The sequence below is a fragment of the Bos indicus x Bos taurus genome, chromosome 4 (genome assembly GCF_003369695.1).
Source record: "Bos indicus x Bos taurus breed Angus x Brahman F1 hybrid chromosome 4, Bos_hybrid_MaternalHap_v2.0, whole genome shotgun sequence".
Classification (NCBI taxonomy): Eukaryota; Metazoa; Chordata; class Mammalia; order Artiodactyla; family Bovidae; genus Bos; species Bos indicus x Bos taurus.
In genome coordinates, this window is record NC_040079.1 from 73,089,562 (window position 1) to 73,111,648 (window position 22,087).

General features: G+C 39.8%; 1 protein-coding gene across 4 annotated transcripts in view; it reads left to right on the top strand.

Moving 5' to 3' along the window:
* The window catches only part of PUS7 (pseudouridine synthase 7), a 53,677-nt gene that overhangs the window by 29,964 nt on the left and 1,626 nt on the right, over window positions 1-22,087 (top strand). For 3 of the 4 annotated variants that reach the window (XM_027539700.1, XM_027539701.1, XM_027539703.1), the window contains 8 exons: window positions 10,282-10,410; window positions 11,058-11,183; window positions 14,557-14,618; window positions 15,464-15,624; window positions 16,897-17,023; window positions 18,208-18,309; window positions 20,841-20,970; window positions 21,913-22,004. In XM_027539700.1, the coding sequence (XP_027395501.1) occupies window positions 10,282-10,410; window positions 11,058-11,183; window positions 14,557-14,618; window positions 15,464-15,624; window positions 16,897-17,023; window positions 18,208-18,309; window positions 20,841-20,970; window positions 21,913-22,004 (929 nt within the window). The remainder of the gene's footprint in view (window positions 1-10,281; window positions 10,411-11,057; window positions 11,184-14,556; window positions 14,619-15,463; window positions 15,625-16,896; window positions 17,024-18,207; window positions 18,310-20,840; window positions 20,971-21,912; window positions 22,005-22,087) is intronic. The other variant, XM_027539702.1, reaches the window with a different exon arrangement.

Sequence of the window (22,087 nt, forward strand, 5' to 3'; positions counted from 1 at the left end):
CCACGCAAGGATTTTAATTACTGCTGAATTGATTAGTGTTTGGGATAAGCAGTTTCTCAGCTTCATGTAACTCTCCAAAGTCGCCTAGTAGTTTTCACAGGATCTCAAGCAGGAACAGCCTCATTCAGCATGATTTGTTTCTCTTCCTGCCTCTTCCTGCCAGTCTCCTTTCTGAGCCTGGGCCAGTATTTCCCTTGCTTTGTTAATAAAGGCATTTTGTACAACATGCTGCTTAGGTTGGCTCCTGGTGTCTAAAAGTGAGATTTTGGTATTCCCAAGTTACTCACAGGATTGCTATGAATTTACAACCAAAGAGCTTGATCCAGGATCATCAAAATTAAAACTGTGAACAGTATCATGAAAGGTATTGTCAGCTTCATCCCATCAGTTCTCAAGGAGCACCCACACCAGCAAGAACTGAGTGTTCTCTTGCTTTCTGCTATGCTAGTGGGATTCACAAATACATGTTTTTGTGTTCAAGAATCAACTGTAGAATTTGATTCAGCCATGAAAAAGAATGAAGTACATGTGTTAGTTGTTCAGTGGTGCCCAACTCTTTGCTGCCTCATGGACTGCAACCTGCCAGGCTCCTCTGTCCATGGGATTTTCCAGGCAAGGGTACTGAAGTGGTTTGCCATTTCCTTCTCTAGGGGATCTTCCCAACCCAGGGATCTAACCCAGGTCTCCTGCACTGCAGGCAGATTCTTGATCAACTGAGCCACCAGGGAAGCCCTGATATATACTATAACATGAATGAATCTTAAAAAACATTATGTAAACTAAGGGGTGTCATGTACAAAGGACCAAATTATATAATTATGTTTGTATGAAATGTCCCGGATAGGGAGATCTGTAAAGACAAAGTAGGTTAGTGGTTGCTAGGAGTTGCAGGGAAAGGGAAGGGGGTTCATGGTGTATGGTTTCTTTTGGGAGTGATAGAAATACTCTGGAATTAGATCATGGTGACAGTTGCACAACATCGTGACTATACTAAAACCCCTGGAATTGTACACTTTATAATGCTTAAAATGATAAGTTTTTGTTATGTTCATTTTAGCTCAACTTTATTAAAAAAAAAAGAACAAAGCTGTCTTTCATGGCTGTTGGGAAGCAGTCTCCCTAATCTCTTTCCAGAACTGCCAAGCTGCCTATCTGATTCTTTCTTTCCTCTTGACTCTTAAATTTCCTGTCCATTTCTATAGTAAGAGTTACTGACCGAAGAGGTCAGTTCTCCCTTTCCTCCCACTGTTCATCCTGATCCTCTGCTTCCTGGACTCTTTGGGATACTGTTTCTGGATTAATTGATGCCCTGTGGGTCTGCCGTCATCTCCATATATCTAAAGTCAAGGACGTGGTTCCCCTGAGCAGCTGGCCCAAGCTGGTACAGACGCACTTCACACCTTTTGGTACTTGGGTTGGACAGGGCATTCAGGGTCAGGAGAGAGGGTAATGGAATGTGAGGTTTGCCTGCTTCTCTGGCTAGCTTCCTGCATTTTATAATTATTAGTGGACAGGGACACATCTTCTTTCCTTAAGAAATTTGGTCAGGCTGCTTCTGCACATATTGAACCAGGAAAAAAGTTGATTGATAATGCATCAAGAAATTGATTGCCTTCAGGGAATATGGCTAAATTTTCAGCAAGGAAATAAGAATTCTGTGAGATGAAATGGCAGACTGGTATTATATGGTGGATTTTAAACAGTTTAACTCAGTAACAGTGTATTTTTAATGAAGAAGTAGAATAAAATTTCCCCCATAATTTTTCATGTAATGTTGGGACTTGGGAGGCTGCACAGGCCCCTGTGGGGCAGCTTCCGTAATTAGGGTCTGAGTCTCAATACGGGCCTGGGTCTTAAGACCAGGCACTTAGGGCAGAATAGCCTCTCATGCAGGCCCAGGGCCCAGGAGCCACATCCAGACTTTCCCAACCCCTGTAGTTACTTCCTGCCAAAGCTGGAACATGGCTCCTGGCAGTAAGAGCCAATAGGAATGCGCTCAAGGGCCCACTCTGAGAAACACCGTGCAGTCCAGAGTCATAAAGAGAGAAGTGTAGTCAACAAAGTGAAGCTCAGACGCCCTTTGTTCTGGTAGTTCTCAGCTCTTCAGAGGACTCTTGAATTCAGAAAAAAGTTAAAACCACTTGCTGAGGCACAGTGATGTACTGTGTAGCGTTATTTGTAGCTTTAAAAAATTGTCAACAACTCAGGTGACCCAAATTGAAAAGTCTTAAATAAAATGAATGACTAAGTAAATTACAATTGATGAGTTATTTTTTACTATGCTATGCTAAGTCACTTCAGTCGTGTCCGACTCTGTGCGACCCCATAGACAGCAGCCCACCAGGCTCCCCCGTCCCTGGGATTCTCCAGGCAAGAACACTGGAGTGGGTTGCCATTTCCTTCTCCAGTGCATGAAAGAGAAAAGTGAAAGTGAAGTTGCTCAGTCGTGTCCGACTCTAGCGACCCCATGGACTTCAGCCTACCAGGCTCCTCCGTCCATGGGATTTTCCAGGCAAGAGTACTGGAGTGGGGTGCCATTGCCATTAGATTATTTCTAATTTTTTAAAACTCTCTTTGCTAAAGTAGAGAAAGATGAATACTAACATAAGAAAATGTGAAAATATTTTAAAATGGCAAAATGTGCAAGTGAAAAACCAGACATCTTGTTTACCCATGAAATATTAGAGCATTTTATTAAAACTGAGAATAAAATGAAGATGACCACACTGTTACTACTACTTATCTTTGTTCTTGGCATTCTATAATACAAAGAATAATTAGGAAAAAGTGATGTAAAAATTAGAAGGAGGCCAGACTGCAGTTTTGTTACTAACGTATGATTGTTTCCATTCAAGGAGTTGACTGAAAGTTATGCAAGATAGGAAAGAGTATGTACAAAAATCAGTATTCAGATTAGAAATTATAACAGAAAAAACTCTTTTACACAGAAGAAAGTAAAGAAATGAACATACCTGGAAACAAAAATTTTTGTAAAGTGTAAGATCTCTCTCTGTGAAGAAAACTTTGAAATGCTATTGATAGGTGTAAAAGGACTTGAGTAAACAAATGCTGTAATCTGTTCTTGGATACATATAAATGTTCTTTAATGAATAAATATGTACATTTATGCTGATACTAAATGAAAATACCAATAGAATGTTTCAAACTAATCAAGCTGATTGTAATGTGGGAAAGAATCAGAACCATAAAATTTAACCATAAAAATCTGGAAGAAATGACTAATAAAGGGCGATTAGTGTCAAAATATATAATGAAATATATATGTATATATATCATTTAAAAATATTTTTATTAAAACAGTCCCATGGTGATTTTGGAGTAAATTGTACACTTAGATTACTAAAACATTTTTACCACACTCTCCACTCTAAGATGTTTCTGGATTTATAATAATCAGTTTCTTTCACTTATCACCTGTTTTTTTTTTAGAGTAATTTACTTATTTTTATTGAAGTACAGTTGACTTACATTGTTTCAGATGAACAACAAAGTCGATTTTATACTTGTGTTATATGTTGTATGTATAATATAAACATATTCTTTTTTAGATTCTTTTCCATTATTGGTTTTTACAAGATAATGAATACAGTTCCCTGTGCTATGTAGTACATACTTGTTTATTTTATATATAGTAGTGTATATATTCTCACATTCCAAATTTATTCCTCCCTCCTGTCTTTCCCCTTCGGTAACCATACGTTTGTTTTCTCTGTGCATCTGTTTCTGTTTTGTAAATAAGTTGTTTTTTAAAACCACATGTAAGTGATATCATATATTTGTCTTTGACTTACTTTCCTTAGGATAGTCGTCTCCGGGTCCATCATGTTGCTGCAGATGACATTATTTCATTCTTCTATGGCTGGGTGATATTCTATTGTATATATATGCCACATGTTCTTAAGCCATTCATCTCTAGATGAACATTTAGGTTGTTGCCATGTCTTGACTAGTGCTGTAAATAGTGCTGCTATGAACACTGGGGTGCCTGTATCTTTTTGAATTAGGGTTTTCCTCTCTTCTGGGTGTGTGCCCAAGGGTGGGACTGCTGGATCACGTGGCAACTCTGTTACTAGTTTTTGAGGAATCTTCCTACTGTTCTCCATAGTGGCGGTGCCAATTTACATTCCTACCAACAGTGTACAGAGTTCTCTTTTTTCCACACCATCTCCAATGCTTATTATTCGTGTTTTTTTTTTTTTTTAATGTATATTTGACTGTGCTGGGTACTTGTTTTTGTGCAGCCCTTCTCTAGTTGCAGTGAGCAGGGCTACTCTCTAGCTGCAGTGCATGACCTTCTCACTGTGCACAGGCTGTAGAGTGCACAGGCTTCAGGAGTTGCGGCTCAGAAATCGAACCATGTCTCCTGCATTGACAGGCGGATTCTTCACCATTGAGCCACCAGGGAAGCCCTATTTGTAGGCTTTTTAATGATGGCCATTCTGACCAGTGTGAGATGGTACCTTACGGTAATTTTGATTTGCATTTATCTAATAATTAGCATTATTGAGCATCTTTACATGTGCCTGTTGGCCATCTGCATGTCTTTTTGGAGAGATGTCTGTTTAGGTCTTCTGCCCATTTTTAAATTTATTTATTTTTTTCTGCCCATTTTTGATTGGACTGTTTGTTTTTTGATAATGAGCTGTATAAACTGTATGTTTTGTCAATTAAACTATCGTTGCTTGTATCATTTGCAGATATATTTTTCCCAGTCTGTAGATTGTTTTTTTGTTTATGGTTTCCTTTGCTATGCAAAAGCTTTTAAGGTTAATTAGATCCCATTTGTTTATTTTTGCTTTTGTTTCCATTACTCTAGAAGACAGAGATATGAAAATAATGCTGTGATTTTTGTCAAATTGTGTTCTGCCTGTTTTCCTCTAGGAGTTTTATAGCTGCTGCTGCTAAGTCACTTCAGTCATGTCCGACTCTGTGTGACCCCAGAGACGGCAGCCCACCAGGCTCCCCCGTCCCTGGGATTCTCCAGGCAAGAACACTGGAGTGGGTTGCCATTTCCTTCTCCAGTGCATGAAAGTGAAAAGGGAAAGTGAAGTCGCTCAGTCGTGCCCGTCTCTTAGCGACCCCATGGACTACAGCCTACTAGGCTCCTCCATCCATGGGATTTTCCAGGCAAGAGTACTGGAGTGGGGTGCCATTGCCTTCTCCAGGAGTTTTATAGTATCTGGTCTTAAATTTAGCTTTTTAATCCTTTTTGAGTTTATGTTTGTATATGATGTTGGAAAATGTTCTAATTTCATTTTTTTACATGTGATTGTCTAGCCACAGTATATTTTAAACCTATTATAGAAATATAGTAGTTAAAGCAGTGTGATACTTACACAAAAATGGGTAGAAGTAGAATAATTACAGACCCAGATATGTCCACAGTTAGTGTGTAATCAAAGTAGCATTTAAAATGAGCAGAGAAGAGATGTTCTGAGCCAGTGAATTTGTGAATATTTATTTTTTGTAGCCTATCTTTGATGTAGTGTTTATACTCCATAATCTACCTTTAATAAACAAAAAAAGTCAAAAACAAAAAGGAACATGTGATGCTATTAATTAAAAATGCAGAACCAAAGCCACTGAGCAGCAGCTGACAGTTACTGGCTTGTGTGTGAAAAACTTTGCCCTCTTCTTTCCTTAGTCTCCTTGTTGCCTAGGATGAAAAGAGTCCATAATTTAAAGCCAGGGGAGAGAGCATGACCTCATCCCCCTCCTTTCTAAATGAGCCACTTTTGGCATCAGCAGTTGACTAGGGAGAGTAAACAGAAACTCCCAGTCAAAGCCCTGGAACCCCAGTGGCCGGACTTCTTTCCTTTTTTGCTGCAGCCAGTGTAAACTTTTGTAAAAGACCAGTAGTGAAGATTAGTGTATTAATGATTGCATGGAGGCCAGCCCTGCTGTAAATGAGACACATCACTACTGTAAGCCAAATGAAACAGAAGAAAAAGTATCCTTTTTACTCTAAAACAGCAACTGAACAAGTGTAAAAGTACTACATTGTTTGTTAATCGGCTATACTCCATACAAAATAAAAAGTTAAAAAAAAAAAGGCACTCTACTTATACCTGGGGATACTGTTTAAAAAAATAATCTCCAACGAGGGACACCCTTTCTAAGTAAACCTTTAATCCCAGAGCTATTTTAAAAACTCTCAATTAAGATTTTACTGTCTAGTCCTTGTTTGTAGAATGTCAGCTGATACAGGAGGAATGGGGGGGCGGTTAAAAACACTCTTTCACAGTCAGCACAGTAATATTTGCGCCTGCCAGCAGCTATCCTTAGGCACTGAAACAGCTGGATGAAAGACAGTGGGGAAACAGGATAGGCACAGAATTTTTAAAATGGCACCCCACAGGTTAAAAATTTAAAAAGGAAAAGGAGAGAAAGGTACCATTTTGCTGTGATTCACTGAAAAGGCCACAGCATCACCTGCATGACACTCCCACCAAAATGTGGGAGTTTTTTTGTTGTTGCTCAGTCACTCAGACATGAGTGTCATGTCATTCAGACACTAAGTTGTGTCCAACTCTTTGTGACCCCACAGACTTCAGCATCCCAGGCTCCTCTGTCCTTCACTGTCTCCCAGAGTTTGTGCAAATTCTTGTCCATTTGAGTTGGTGATGCTATCTAGCTATCTTCTCCTGTGCTGCCCCTTTTCCTTTTGCCCTCAATCTTTCCTAGCATCGGGGTCTTTTCCAGTGAGTCGGCTCTTCACATTAGGTAACCAAAGTATTGGCACTCCAGCTTCAGCATCAGTCCTTCCAGTGAATATTTAGTGCTACTGAGGAGCAGTCCACATCGAAACTCACCCAATTCCTCTCAGTAATATCACTTAGGTTTTTTTTAAGCTCCTTAACTTCAGGATCTAATCAAGAACCAGGTGAGTCATTGTTTCCTCACAGTAAGATTTTCAGCATAACCTATGGGAGTCTTACTGTTGAGGAAATAATGATTGTCCTGGTCTTTGATTAGATCCTGAAGTTAAGTAGCATTAAAAATCCCTGGTAGTTCAGACTGTAAAGAATCTGCCTGCGATGTGGGAGACCTGGGTTCGATCCCTGGATTGGGAAGATCCACAGGAGGAGGGCATGGCACCTGCTCCTGTATTCTTGCCTAGAAAATCTCCATGGACAGAGGAGCCTGGTGGGCTACAGTTCGTGGGGTTGCGAAGAGTCGCACACGACTGAGCGACTAAGCACACACACAGAAAAATCTCAGTAATGTTATTGGGGGAATTGGGTGAGTTTGAATCTGGACTGCTCTTCGGTAGCACTGAATTCCCGTAGCCTCCCTGAGGGTTACCAGTGGTGAGTAGCTTGGGAGACTGCTGTTCTTAGGAGACACACTGCACTCTCTTTAAGGGTGAGATGTCCCCAGGCTGCAGCTCACTCTCATGTGGCTCAGAATGTGTGTGTGTGTGTGTATCTGTGCATGTATGTGTGGTATGGGGGTGTTCATATGTCTAGAAATACATGTAAGGTGTAGTGGGAAAATGTTAGCAATTGGTAAATCTGAGTGTAAAGTATAAGACTTCGTTACAATGTTACCAGTGTTTTTTTTAACATTAAGTTGGGAAGTTTTCCAAAGTATAAAAATATTATAAAGTGAACTTACAAAATGGGAGATAATATTTTCTCACTGTGTGGTAAAGGGTAGATTTCCTTAATCTATGGCAACAGAAGAGTATTAACAATCCAATAGAAAAAGGTAGTGGGAAGAATAGGTACTCCACAGTCAAGATAATGAAAAAAATGTTTGATTCTCTCACAGTAAGAAGCAGGTAAGTAAAAATGAAAATAGCATTTTAAATTTTGCCTGGCAGAGCTAAAAAAGGTTTATAACATGCTGTGGTGAGGAGACGGGCATGAGACAGTAGGCACTGACATATTAATGATGGGAGTGTAGATTGGTATAACCTTTTTGGAGGACAGTAGGGGTTAAAATTTAAAATCTGCCACTTCTCCTTAGATATGAACATATCTAAATCATTCACCTATGTAGGTGTACCATACAGTGAAGTCTGTATGAGGATGTTTGTTAGAGAGTACTTTATAGTAATAGCAGAAGATGGGTAGCAATTTAAATGGCCATCCCAGGGGACTGGTCAGATGAAGGCCAGAGAAAAGATCCAGGCAGTGCAGCAGCCACCCTTTGTGCCTGCACACAGAGCGAGGCAGCTTCTGAACGGACTCTCTGGGTAAGGCAGGTCTCTAATGCACAGTTTTCCAGTTTTCCGTGAATAAAGGAAGATAGTAAACAATTTGTAAATGTAACAAAAATTGTTTTTTAAAAGGGAGGATCTGGGTGCTGGTTACATGATTGCGTTCACTTTGTGAAAATCTGTCAAGCAGATCTGTCCATATAACATATATTAGAAGCTTACTGAGAAATTCCAAAGAGAGAGAAGATAATAGGAACACTTACGTGTACAGAAAGTGTTTCTAGAAACTGTTCATGTTGGCTGCCAGTGGAGCGGGGTATTGAGGGACAGAGATACAGCAGAGGCTTTCTAGTATTGTACTTCTTTTTTTCCACTGTGGAAAATTCTGAAAGAGATGGGAATACCAGACCACCTGACCTGCCTCTTGAGAAATTTGTATGCAGGTCAGGAAGCAACAGTTAGAACTGGACATGAAACAACAGACTGGTTCCAAATAGGAAAAGGAGTACGTCAAGGCTGTATATTGTCACCCTGCTTACTTAACTTATATGCAGAGTACATCATGAGAAACACTGGGCTGGAAGAAGCACAAGCTGGAATCAAGATTGCCAGGAGAAATATCAATAACCTCAGATCTGCAGATGACACCACCCTTATGGCAGAAAGTGAAGAGGAACTCAAAAGCCTCTTGATGAAGGTGAAAGAGGAGAGTGAAAAAGTTGGCTTAAACTTAACACTCAGAAAATGAAGATCATGGCATCTGGTCCCATCACTTCATGGGAAATAGATGGGGAAACAGTGGAAACAGTGTCAGACTTTATTTTGGGGGGCTCCAAAATCACTGCAGATGGTGATTGCAGCCATGAAATTAAAAGAAGGAAAGTTATGACCAACCTAGATAACATATTGAAAAGCAGAGACATTACTTTGCCAACAAAGGTCCGGCTAGTCAAGGCTGTGGTTTTTCCAGTGGTCGTATATGGATGTGAGAGTTGGACTGTGAAGAAGGCTGAGCGCCAAAGAATTGATGCTTTTGAACTGTGGTGTTGGAGAAGACTCTTGAGAGTCCCTTGGACTGCAGGGAGATCCAACCAGTCCATTCTGAAGGAGATCAGTCCTGGGTGTTCTTTGGAAGGAATGATGCTAAAGCTGAAACTCCAGTACTTTGGCCACCTCATGAGAAGAATTGACTCATTGGAAAAGACTCTGATGCTGGGAGGGATTGGGGGCAGGAGGAGAAGGGGACAACAGAGGATGAGATGGCTGGATGGCATCACCGACTGGATGGACGTGAGTCTGAGTGAACTCTGGGAGTTGGTGATGGACAGGGAGGCCTGGTGTGCTGCGATTCATGGGGTCTCGGAGAGTCAGACACGACTGAACTAAACTGACTTCTTTTTTTATGTGTATTGCTGTTAAAGAAGTTAGTGAGTTTTTCATGAAAACTTTATACCTTTTAAATAATAGCAGGAAAGTATAGATTATGGTAATAGGATTCTGACTAAATATATGTAGTCAGGTAAAGATCATATACATATATCTGATGTGTGTTTAAGAAAAAAGACTAGGAGGAAATTCAAAGTTAGATACTAACATTTTTTTTTTAGCTGATGAGACTAAGTTTTACTTTCTTCTGTATTTCTGTACTTTTTCAAGTTTTCTGTAGTGTGATTACAATATTTTTCTGACGGACGAAAATGAAAATATGATTCTTTTTTAATGCTTCGTAAGAACTTTTTTACCTGTAGGAATTGCTCTCTGCTCCCTTTCTCACCCTTCTCCCCTCACAAAAAGTAGAAAATTTCAAACAGAATTGTTCCATTATCAGTATACAAGTAACATGAGACTCTTAAGAATATAACAATGGCCCAGGTTACATCATTCCAGTAGGAACAGGTGTCCTCAGGCTGGAGGAACATTCCAGAGGCGAATGAAAGATCGGCTTACCCCACTGGCCTTGGTGCCTCTCATTTCTGTCTTCACAGCTTCTAGTCTCATTTTAAGCTGCCATTTTCTGTCCTGAACTGTCTTAGATCATTAGCCAGGCAACATGTCATGACCATCTTTCTGCTCCTTTTACATTTTGTATTTTTTAGAATAACTGCACAAAGACTTGCCCACTTGAACAAGTGCTTGATGAACTTTAAGCTGGGGAATTTCAGCTATCAGAAAAACCCTCTGAAATTGGGAGAGCTTCAAGGAAATCACTTCACAGTTGTCCTCAGGTAAAGAGCTGTGGTGGGGAGTGCAGACCAGGGAGGATCTTCTTGGGTCACCTCGGGTCTCTTCAGAATGGTTGTTAATTCCAGTGAGCTGGCACCAATGGTCTTGGCGGCCCAGGAAGGCGAGGTGGGGTCCGATGGAGCTGGGAGAGCAAACCCAGCTGTAGTGTTTGTACCAATACAGCCACCCCTCTGCTCATTCAGCGCCACCTTTGGAATGAGGCCGTCTCCTTGAAATGCAAAAGACAGCTTACGCTTCCACCTACCTAGAATAGGCAGATTCATAGCACAAAAAAGTAGAATAAAGGTTACCTGGGGTGTAAGGTGGGGAGATGAGTTACTGTTCAGTAACTGGAGTTTCAATTTGAGAAGATGAAACAGTTCAGGAAGTATATAGTGGTCGAGGCTGCACAACACTGGGAATGTACTTAATGCTACCATATTGCATACTTAGCAATGGCTAAAATGGTAAAGTTTGTGTTGTGTACACTTCACAGTTTTTAAAAAGACAAAGTCCTTGGGAGGTAGAGAGAAAGCTTCACGGAACAAGCGAAAAGCACAGGAGCCAATCCATGTCACTTATGATTTGCATCCCTGAGTGTGTTTGCCTGTACATTTTTTTCTCTGGGTCATTTGGCCCCCCCACCCAGAAATATAACAGGAACTGACAACCAAGTGGAACAAGCCATGAACTCTCTCAAGGAGATTGGGTTTATCAACTACTATGGAATGCAAAGGTTCGGAACCACAGCTGTCCCCACATATCAAGTTGGAAGGTTTGTATTTAATTTCTTAACTTTTGTCTGAAAGAACTCAGTCACTAAAAAAAAAAAGAAGCAGGATTTTTTTTTTAATCAGTGGTGTTTTTAGTTATTTCTAGATTTCCTGGAAAACTTGGCCAAACGAATCCTTTTAGATGACCAACTGAGCCACAGCCTCCTTCTAAGTTTTGTTCTGTTTTATGATAGTTCCTGTACAAGGTGAAAAAGTAAGTCAGGGTTCAGAGAGCTTTAACCTGATGAGTCAGTTTTCCTCTCCCACCTAATAGCCCATCCAGGGATTCTGTTTTCTTTTACACAGATAAATCTTGGCTCAGTAAGTGACCCAGCAGTAGCGGTTGGGTAACTCAGCCCCAGAGTAGCCTGAAGGAGATGTGTAGTTTATGGTCTCTGTTAACAGGTGCTCCCTAATTTCTTAAACTGGCACCTGCCCTTCCCTCACCCTTTAAAGAAAGTGGTGTAGGATGCAGTTAGCACAGAAAATTTATTTTAAGAACTCTCTCATCAGCTTTGTGAATTTAATAGGAAACCCCTCTAGGTGAGCTGGGGTGGAAATCCCATCAGTAAAGACTCGGTTTATAAGCTTGCTTACACTGTCCTGCTGTCCGGCACATGCTGTGTTACCTAAATGATTATTCACATGGCAGTTAGGATTGGGAAGCTTGAGTTGGAAGTGATCTGAGAGATTATTTAGTTCATGTTCTTCCTGGCACTTCAAATTCTTTGCTTTAGCAAAGGTGAAATTCGGGAGGCAGCTCGAGCTCACTGGTTTGTCAGTGCAGTCCTGAGAGGAGAGGGGTCTTCTCAACTTCAGTCCATGATTTCAGCAGCTGACTCTATGCAGTTGTATTTGTTCACGCATCCTTAAGAGCACAAAATGAAAATATCATGTAGTATTTCCTCTGCCTCTCTGAGGCTGTGTTGTGAGGGTAAGAGCTCAGGCAAAAGGGGGAAATTCTTTGGCAGTCCAGTGGTTAGAACTCTGTGCTTCACTGCCAAGGGCCCCAGGTTCAATCCCTGGTTAGGGAACTAAGATCCCACACTCCACATGGAGTGGCAAAAAATAAAATAAAACAAAAACCACTCATATGATTCAATAACAACAAAAAAACCTAATTTAAAAATGGGCAAAGAACTTGACTGTTCCCCAAAGAAGATACACAGGCGACTAATAAACACCTGAAAAGATGTTCAGTACCACTAATTATTAGGGAAATGTACATCAAAACCACAGTAGGATATGACTTTGTACCCATTAGCATGGCTGTTATTTAAAAAAAGAACAAAAAGGAAAAGAAAATAAGTGTTGGGTGTGGAGAAATTGCAGCCGTTGCACACTGCAGATGAAAATATAAAATGGAACCGCCATTGTAGAAATATGGACAGTCCCCAAAAATTAAAACACAGAGCTTCTACTGTATGATTCTGCAGTTCCATTTCTGGATGTATACCCAAAAGAAAGAAAAACACTCAACAGATATTTATACACCTATGTTGAGAAGAGCATTGTTCACAATAGCCAAATGGTAGAAGCAGCCAACTAGGTGTCCATTAACAGATGAACCGATAAACAGAATGTCCATAGATGCAGTGGGATGCAGCCTTAAAAAGGAAGGCAGTTTGACACATGCTACAGCACGAATAAACCTGAAGGCTTTTATGCTAAGCGAAATAAGCCAGTCACAAAAGGACAAACACTATGTAATTCCTCTTATCTGCGATTCCTAGAGTAGTCAAGTCATAGACAAAGTAGAATGGTGGTTGCCAGGAGCTGTGGGGAGGGGAAAGAAGGAGTTCCTGTCTACTGAATCCTGAATTGGTCATGGAAGATTGAAGAGCCCTGGAGGAAGATGGTCCTGATGGTTATACGACAGTGTGGCTGGACTTAATGCCCCAGAACTGTCCACTTAAAAATAGTTCAAATGATAAATTTTATGCTACATATACTTTACACGGTTTATAAAACAAAGTGAAAAAAGGAAAGATACTAGTAATGTAAGAAGTCTCGTAGTTAAGCAGCTTTACATTATACCAAGTGTTGGCACACTTTTTCTGTAGAGGGTCAGGTCATAAATAGTTAACTTTGTGGGCCGCAGAGTGTGTCCGGCAGCACCTCAGCACTGTTGTTACAGGGTGAAAGCAACCGGAGACAGCACATATGTTAATGAGCACGGCTGGTTTTCCGTAGAACTGTTTACAAAATCAAGTGGCCAGCCAGAGAACAAAGGTTTTTGCACACAGAAGTTTTTTTTTTCATGGTATTTGGTGCATTACCACCTAGTCCTGAATTAGCACTGTGCTCTTTTTGCAAATATTACTGAAGGCCTAGGCCAGCTGAATAATGTTTTACTCAGGAGGGTGTTTAAAGACTGTTGCAGCATGGTTTGTTCCAGGACTTCAAGAATGGCCAGCGGTGGGATGTCTTTTAGAATAATTCCTTGCACTAGTAGGTTAAAAATCTACTAACTAGTTAGTAGATTAGTTAACTACTAGTTAGTTAACTAGTAGGTTAAATATGTGATCTCATTAGTGTATACAGTAGCATTTTACATAAAACACAAATATCTCATATGGATTAATTTAAATGTGAAAAATAAAAACCCTAGTTTAGAAAAAACAGAAAAATTAATAGGAGGGATTTCTGTTTTCTGGTGGTAGGGAAGGGCTTTCTGACTCCAAGTCCAGAAATCTTAATGAGGAAAAAGTGTTCAGATATGATACACGAAATATATCCTTTGTGTGGCAAAAGATAGTATAATAAAAGTAAAAGGAAAAATAGCGTACACGTAAAGATCAAGCAGGTCTTGAAATCTATACTCTGAAGTGTTAACAGTGTTTGTTTTTTACAGGTTAGATACCAGGTAACCTCCTTTCTTCTGTACTGTTTAATTTTATAGAAACATGTATAACTTATAATCAGCAAAAGTAAAGATACTTCCGTTTTGGTGAAAATTATAATGCAGAAAGATAAATTGTATTTATTCTCTTTACCTAGGCAAGAATTTTTTAATAGAATGGAGAAATTTTTTGAAAGTTTCAAATAAATATTGGCATGTAAAGACTGATTTATATAGATAAAGCATGTAAACAGCTTAAAGCATGACCTGGTAGTATTTTAAAAATGAGATATATTAAAAATGTATAGCATTTTAAAAATGAGATGATAGTAAATGATATAAATGTTATATTCTTAATTTTCTTCTCTTTTTAGTTCTTTTGACATTTACTTGTATTATATCAATATTAGTTTTTCTGCTTTTACGTTTAATAAAATATATAAAGTTAACATGATTTGTTCACTCTACAAATTTGGGCAGATAAAACTCATCTTAATACAAAATTAAGTAAAATAAATGCTGTTTAATTTTAGAGCTATACTGCAAAATTCCTGGGCTGAAGTCATGGATTTAATATTGAAACCCCGTTCTGGAGGTGAGAATAAAAATAATCTTAAGGAAAAAAAAAAAGGAATATATGACTTGATATTCATGAAATTGCTTTGAATAAAAGTATAGGTACAAATTACCATCATTATTTCAAAATTTTTGCATCTTTATTTTTGTACAAGTCTTATGTATATATTAAAGACTTATAATTTATCTTTTATTTTCAGCTCTTTAGCTCAAGCTCATCTAATTTATTAACTCATAAATGAATACATTCATTTCTTTGTGCACTACAAAATCTCTGAACATATAGGAATCCAAACAGATTTCACTGGTGGTTAATTTGTTATAAAAACATAGTGTAATATAATGTAAAAACTTGGAGAAAGCAGACTGAGAATTTTTGTTTGAAGAGTTCATTAGAAATTCTAATGTCATACTGTATTGAAAAAGGATTTAAGTATCATGTTATAAATCACCAAAATAATTATGTCCACTGTGGATGATTATTCATTTGCACATTAAAAAGAGATAAGGTGGTCTAATTGTATGGAAAGTAACCCATTACATTCAACAATACAGTAGAAAAAGAGAGGGAAGGAAGAAAGGGCTGCTTAGGTTTTGTCTGATGTTGAGTCGGCTTGGCAGTCCTCAGTGGTTGGCTTTAAGTCCTGAGATGGTAGCATGAAAGCCATCTAGTTCTGTAAGCTCTCTGCCTTTCCTGTCTTTTCATTTCTGATTATTGCTCTCAGGTGAGCAGAAGCTCTTCCGAGTACCTCTGTCCCAAATAGCAGTTCCTAATTTTGTCTTCTCTGGGAAATGTTTTAAGTTATGAAAGTCTGTCTTTTGGATAAACTGTTTAATCACAGCTTTTTTTCTCCCCCACTCCAGCTGAAAAGGGGTACTTGGTTAAATGCAGGGAAGAATGGGCGAAGACCAAAGACCCAGCCGCTGCCCTCCGAAAACTACCTGTCAAAAGGTGTGTGGAAGGGCAGCTTCTCCGAGGACTTTCAAAATACGGAATGAAGAATATAGTCTCTGCATTTGGCATAGTGAGTGCAATTTGTGAAGTCAGGCCCTGACTCAAGGTCGCTTAATGCTTTGAAATTTTTATCTTTAAATTTTACTAAATTTCGAAAGAACAGAAGGTAAATAAGGCTCCCTTGGTGATCTCTGAGAGCGGTGCTACCTGAGTGATCCCTGTTTAGACCCTGGATGGTGACCGGGGAGGGCGACGGGTGCAGACAGTGGAGCGGTGATGATTAACACGGAGGGCTTGAAAAAAGCATCTGCGTGGGAAATAGTAGCTATGAGGAAGTTTGATTTAAATGAAGTATTAATATGAAGTATTAATGTCTTGGTATTTGAGAAATCAGAACCCATCATAGAGGTCATTTCTTGGTCACTTTCCAGCATCAGAATGTAACCTGCCTCAGTGAGAGGGTTACACAGTAAGTGGTCTAATTGACTACATTTTAGTGTGGTTTCTCTGGGTGCCATTTTGGTGAGTATAGCCTATATTTGTGTTTGGATACCATAATCCCAATAGACTAAAAGTTTAACTTTTAATTGTTAAGTCTTGCTTGTTGTTCCCCAGATGTACCCCCCAAAAATCAGGATTCCTGTTCGAGGAAATTAGTGGTCAATCAGTCATATAGGCTTTTGCCTTCTGTACAGTTAGAAAACACTTAGCTCTATGATTGATGTGTAAGTTCCTTGAGTTTGAAGTCTGTGTCTTTAATTTAGTGCAGGGGTCCCCAGCCCCTGGGCCACGCACTGACACCCGTCCGTGGCCTGTTAGGAGCCAGGCTGCACAGCAGGAGGTGAGCAGTGAGTGAGTGAGAGATGCTTCATTTGTATTTACAGCCACCCGCCATCTCTGGCATTGTTGCCTGAGCTCCACCTCCTGTCAGATCCATGATGGCTTAGTAAGCATAATGCACTTGGATCATCCCACCCCTCCCCACCCTCTGTGTCCGTGGAAAAATTGTCTTTCACCAAACCAGTCGCTGGTGCCAAAAAAGTTGGGAACCGCTGATGTAGAGTATGAATTCCAAAGCACTTGTTTTCTTCACATTCATGTCTGCACTGTGTGGGTACGAAACGGGAGCTGCTGCTGACTGTGAATACCTTGCAGCCTGAGGGGTTCCGCCTCTGAAATTGGTATCAGTCACTGTTTCTGTAAGCTCTTAAAAAAATGGGAGATGGAAGTTAGGAGTTTCTTATAGAAGTGCGCCACTTAACAAATGGGATGTCTTGGCAAGTACAGTTCTTCAGTATTCAGAATTTTTTTTTCTCTTGCTTGTTTTTTTTCCTCCCCTCAGATACCAAGAAATAATCGCTTAATGTACATTCACAGCTATCAGAGCTACGTGTGGAACAACATGGTGAGCAAGAGGATTGACGAGTACGGGCTGAAGCCTGTGCCCGGCGACCTTGTTCTTAAAGGAGGTAAAAGGCAGATACCATCCTTACTCAGCCCACCTTGGGGTCAGTTGTTTGACACTAGTGCTGAACATCCAGCCTGGCTTCTGGTTAAGATAGAGAGCTTGTGTCTGGTAAGCTTGAGATGAAAGGACAGTATAAGCTCAGACTGACTGGTTTGGATCTGTTATCTTTAAAGAAAAATGCTTCTGAGTTGAAAATATGCACCTTAGTCTCCATTGTCTTAACTAGGATAAGATTTGGAATAAGTGTTGCCTAAAATCCCTTTCCAGATCCTAACCTGGGTCTGTCAAATACTTCTCTACCCCTCTGAATGTACTTCAGCCTCCCTGCTGTTCTAGGTCAGCCTTGAAGAGTTTCTTTTAGTCAACACAAGACTGGAGCTCCCTTTGCTTGGGGGCTGTGATGTGCATACTCACTGCCTGACGTGTTCATAAAATGTGCAGACAGCCCCATCTGCTACGACCCGTACTGTGTGCCAGGCCTTCTAAGTAAGCCCTTTACTTTAAAGCTCACAGGATTACTGTGAAGTATGCTGTTTTTCAGACGAGGTTCAGTCACTCACCCTAAGGTTCCACAGCTGGTTTTAAAAAAAAGAGAAATTGAACTAAGTCTGAACATTTCCAAAGTCCATGTTCTCCTGGTGTAGTCTGCCCTGAAACTGTCTGGGGACAGAGCCTGCTCATCTGTAGGTGTGCCCAGTAAATCCGCTAGAGCTTATAATTTGTACAGAAATTTTAATTAATCTTTTCCTGATTTAATTTTTCCTTATCCAGTATTGGTCACATCTCGTGGGTTTTAATGTCCCCTGTGCCACCACATTTCATCCTCTAAATACTGACTGGGTTGTCTTTTTTCCCATAGTTATTCTTCTAGCAAAATGCACTCATTTGTGATAGCTTTCAAGATTGTGTTTTGTAGTATTATTTGAGGAAAAAGCTAAAAGGATTCCTAAAACATGAAGTTGCAGCTGAGAAATAGTTTAAGTTTTCTGCTTTTTCTAAATCCATATCTGTTTCTTAAATAGATAAATAGAAAAGACAGAAAGCATATATTCCAAATTAATTTCTTTAAGCCACTGAACCTGTATCAGCTTGCATTTCTTATTGCTTAGATGTATGTAATTTTAGCAGATTGGGCTCATGAAAATCCTGCCCATATTCTTAATTTATTCATTGATGTATTTTCAGCCACAGCCACCTTTATTGAGGAAGATGATGTTAATAATTACTCCATCCATGATGTGGTAATGCCTTTGCCTGGTTTTGATGTTATCTACCCCAAGCATAAAAGTAAGTTCCCTGTGTGGGGAAAATAGTTAAAGTCTAACATATTTAAGCCACTGGCACCCAAGAGTACAGAGAGAGGAAAAGAAAATCAGTATTAATTTCCATCAGACTTGAAAAAAAATGTTTAGATTTCAAATATATGTAAGCCATGTTTACTTGTAAAAGTCTCCCTCGTATGGATGCATTCAGATGGATGATTTAAATCAAGAAACCAGATCGTGGAGATTGTGGTGGTAGTGATAGTGTTGGTATTATTATTGTTGTTGCTGTTACTGTTGGCACTGTTATTTAAATTTCTGAAATTTGCTAACTCTTACTAATGATGGAAGAATTTGGAAAGCGTCACTGAGGAAGTGATTGAATAATTCTACTTTGTGGTGGTTTAGTTGCTAAGTAGTATCTAACTCTTTACAACCCCATGGACTGTAGCTCGCCAGGCTCCTCCGTCCATGGGATTCTCCAGGCAAGAATACTGGAGTGGGTTGCCATTTCCTTCTCCCAGGGATCCTCCCGACCCAGGAATCAAACCTGGGTCTCCTGCATTGCAGGCAGATTCTTTATGGACTGAGTTGCTAGGGAAGCCCCAATTCTACTTTAACATTGCTTTTTTAAAAGCTTTTTTTTTTTTTTTTTTAACCATATAAGTAATATCTGTTCATTGGACTCAGAAGTTTATAAACTGGAAACTTAGAAATTTCCAGAAGCTTAGAAAGTTTATCAACTAGAAATTCCCTACCCTTATTTCCCATGGCCCAGAGGCTGTTGAAAATTACTTTTGTACCTTCATGGATGCCATTGTTGGAGGGTGGCGGGGGGAGGATGGTTGTTCAAGGATTCAGAACTTGAAAAAAAGGAAGCAGCCCTGAGTGTGGGACCAGCTTGGTGAAACTGACCCTGAAAGTTTACTCTTCGCCCGGGCTGGTCTGTAGGAGGTGTTTTCCTGTTAAAAATCTTTTCTCTTGAGAGGGCAGAATTAGTTTACTTATTGATGTTATATTCCTTGAAGTTACAGAATGCTTAGGATTAGCACCCTTCTTTTATAAGGTAAATACTTAGGAAAGAGTTGAGTGGTTATCCTCCATTTACATGTTGACTTAATCACATTGCTGTGTGAAATTGGCCTCATGGAGGGAGAAGGATTAGAGAAGAGCGGGAGAATGAGGAAGGGAGGTGCATGCCTGAGGAGCGTGGCTTACCTGTGCTGTATGGATGGCGGGAGTGGCCCGGTGGGGAACCCAGGAGCTGGAGAAGGCAGGCACTGAGGTGCTCAGAGCCACATTTGCCCTCTTTCCAAGAGAGAAAAAGAATACATTCTTTTCTTCTTTCTGGTACCTCTTGAGGTCAGAAACGTTGGGTTAGGCAGTATCACTTACTCAGCACAGCCTCTGACAGAGCCTCTAGTGGAGACTTTGTGGCCAGGGCAGGGGCTCACAGACTGGCTGGGTGGTGGTCCAGGCATGTGGATTCATGACATAGGCTGTTGATGTCAGCGGCGCTCAATCAGAGATCCCAGCTGTCCTCATAAGTGGGTTGTGAGGTCTTTCCTTGACCCTGGTCTACCTGACATTTTTTTTACAAATGACTTGAATAAGAAATCTGATTAGCATGTTTGCAAGTAGTATTACCCAAAACAGTTAATTATATGAAAAGTAAGTATTAAAAAGGTATTTAAAGTACCACAGAGGGCATTTAATACAATTAAATGTAAATTCTCACATTTATGTTCAAAGATCAAATGTATAGATGGAAAAGGCTACTTTGGTGGTAGTGTTCATAGAAGCTATCCAGTGTTACATACAACATAAGCCTGTTACCCAAGGCAGATTAGGACTCTGTGGGGACTACAGAACATTTGGGGGAACATGTTGGTCTAGAGAAGAAATGGCTTAAAGTCCCAGTACTTAATGAACACATGTGGAAGGGAGCAATTAATCTATGTCCAAAAGCAGACAACAGAAGTCACACAAAGAGTATTTCAGCTTGGCAAAGGAAGATCTTTCCAACAATTGCATGCTTCACGAGGTAATAGCTCCCTGTGGATGGCAACGTGCAAGCAAAGGCTGGGTGCCCGTCTCTCTGTGGTGTTATAAAAAAAGATTCTACATCAGGTTCGAGGGTGAGCCAGATGGTGTTCCCAGGTCTCTTATTTTTATACATTTATTTATAACTACCTTCTTCTGGAAAGAGTTTGAGGCTCTGCATATAATCTCTTCCAACTCTGAGAACATGTAAGTTGCAGTTGAGTAATTTCTGATGAAATGGTCGTTTGTGCCTGGCTTGGGAACCTTATACCCAGATACTGTGTCTGGTGGGAGAGAGAATCTGCAAGTTGGAAACAGACCTAAAGTGGACACACCTAGTACCAGTTAGTAAGGCAGTAAATTGGAATTCCAGAGAACAGGTTGGATTATAAGTTGATGTGACTAATTTGTTAAGGTGATCTAACTGAACTTTGGTTACCTTCTTTGTAGTCAAGCTCAAGATAGCTTGCTGACATGCTGCATTCCACATAACTTTTTTGTGTTTTTTATTAGTTAGTGAAGCCTACAGGGAAATGCTCACAGCAGACAATCTTGATATTGACAACATGAGACACAAAATTAGAGATTATTCCTTATCAGGGGCCTACCGAAAGATCATTATTCGTCCTCAGAATGTCAGCTGGTGAGTAATAGTCTTGAATGAAATAGAACTGAATTACTGTGAGATTTTAAGCTTTTGCATCACGTAAATATTTTTCAGTGCTTACAGCCTGGTATATGAGTGTTATTGTTGTTATTAAATAGTATTCTCATAACTACTACTATTCAGTATTTTTAAAGTTATCAGGAGATAAATGAATTCAAATATAGTGCAAGTGGCTAAGTTTACATCTTATTGACGTTGGTAAATTATTGAAGAGATGTGCCGAGAATGAACTTTTTCCGTTTCTAAAGAGACTTGATATTTTCTAGTTCTTACTCAGAATTAGCTTTGAGTTCCACACTCTTATAATTGTTTCAATATCATGTTTCTAAAGAGAAAAAGACATTTGTATGAACCCATTTTAAAATACCTTAATACTTAGTACTATGTAAAGCTGTATTTGATAATTAAAAACTTAAAGCCTGGACCAGTTGCCCACTGTCAGGAAACTCTGTCATTTCCTTCTCTCTGTCTCCCCTTCCCCCTCGGCCTCCTCCCTCCTGTTCTCTGGATTGCGGGAAGAGGTTGGCACAGTTGTCCTTGCTCTTGCCCACTCTGGAGAGCACTTTCTCACAATGACACAGTGTTGTTCGTGGTAATAACCACTCTAGAAAAAATGTAAACGCTGTGATTAATTCAGTTGCATCTCTGCCAAGTGAAGTTTACTACATACCAAACACATACAACAGAATTTCCATCCTAGGGGAAACATCTCTCGTTTTTCACATAGATTGCCATCATCTTTCACTTTGCTGTGTAGTATTTGTATGTAAAATCTAGCCTTATTCTGTTACTGAATAGTCTCACCTAGAATTATCCACACTGGGCCTCTGTGTTTTTCTTAAGCAAATGGTGATGAGCAACCTAGTACCTGTTATAGAAATTCACATTCACATTTTTCTTCCTTTATGTGTTCTGAAGGGAAGTTGTTGCGTATGATGATCCTAAAATTCCACTCTTCAACACAGATGTGGACAACCTGGAAGGTAGACCACCACCAGTGTTTGCTTCTGGTAAGTTTACTTGGCCATCAGTTCTATGTCAACTTGGAGGTGTTTTCTCATACAGAAACATATTTTTAAAAAACTTAGCATCA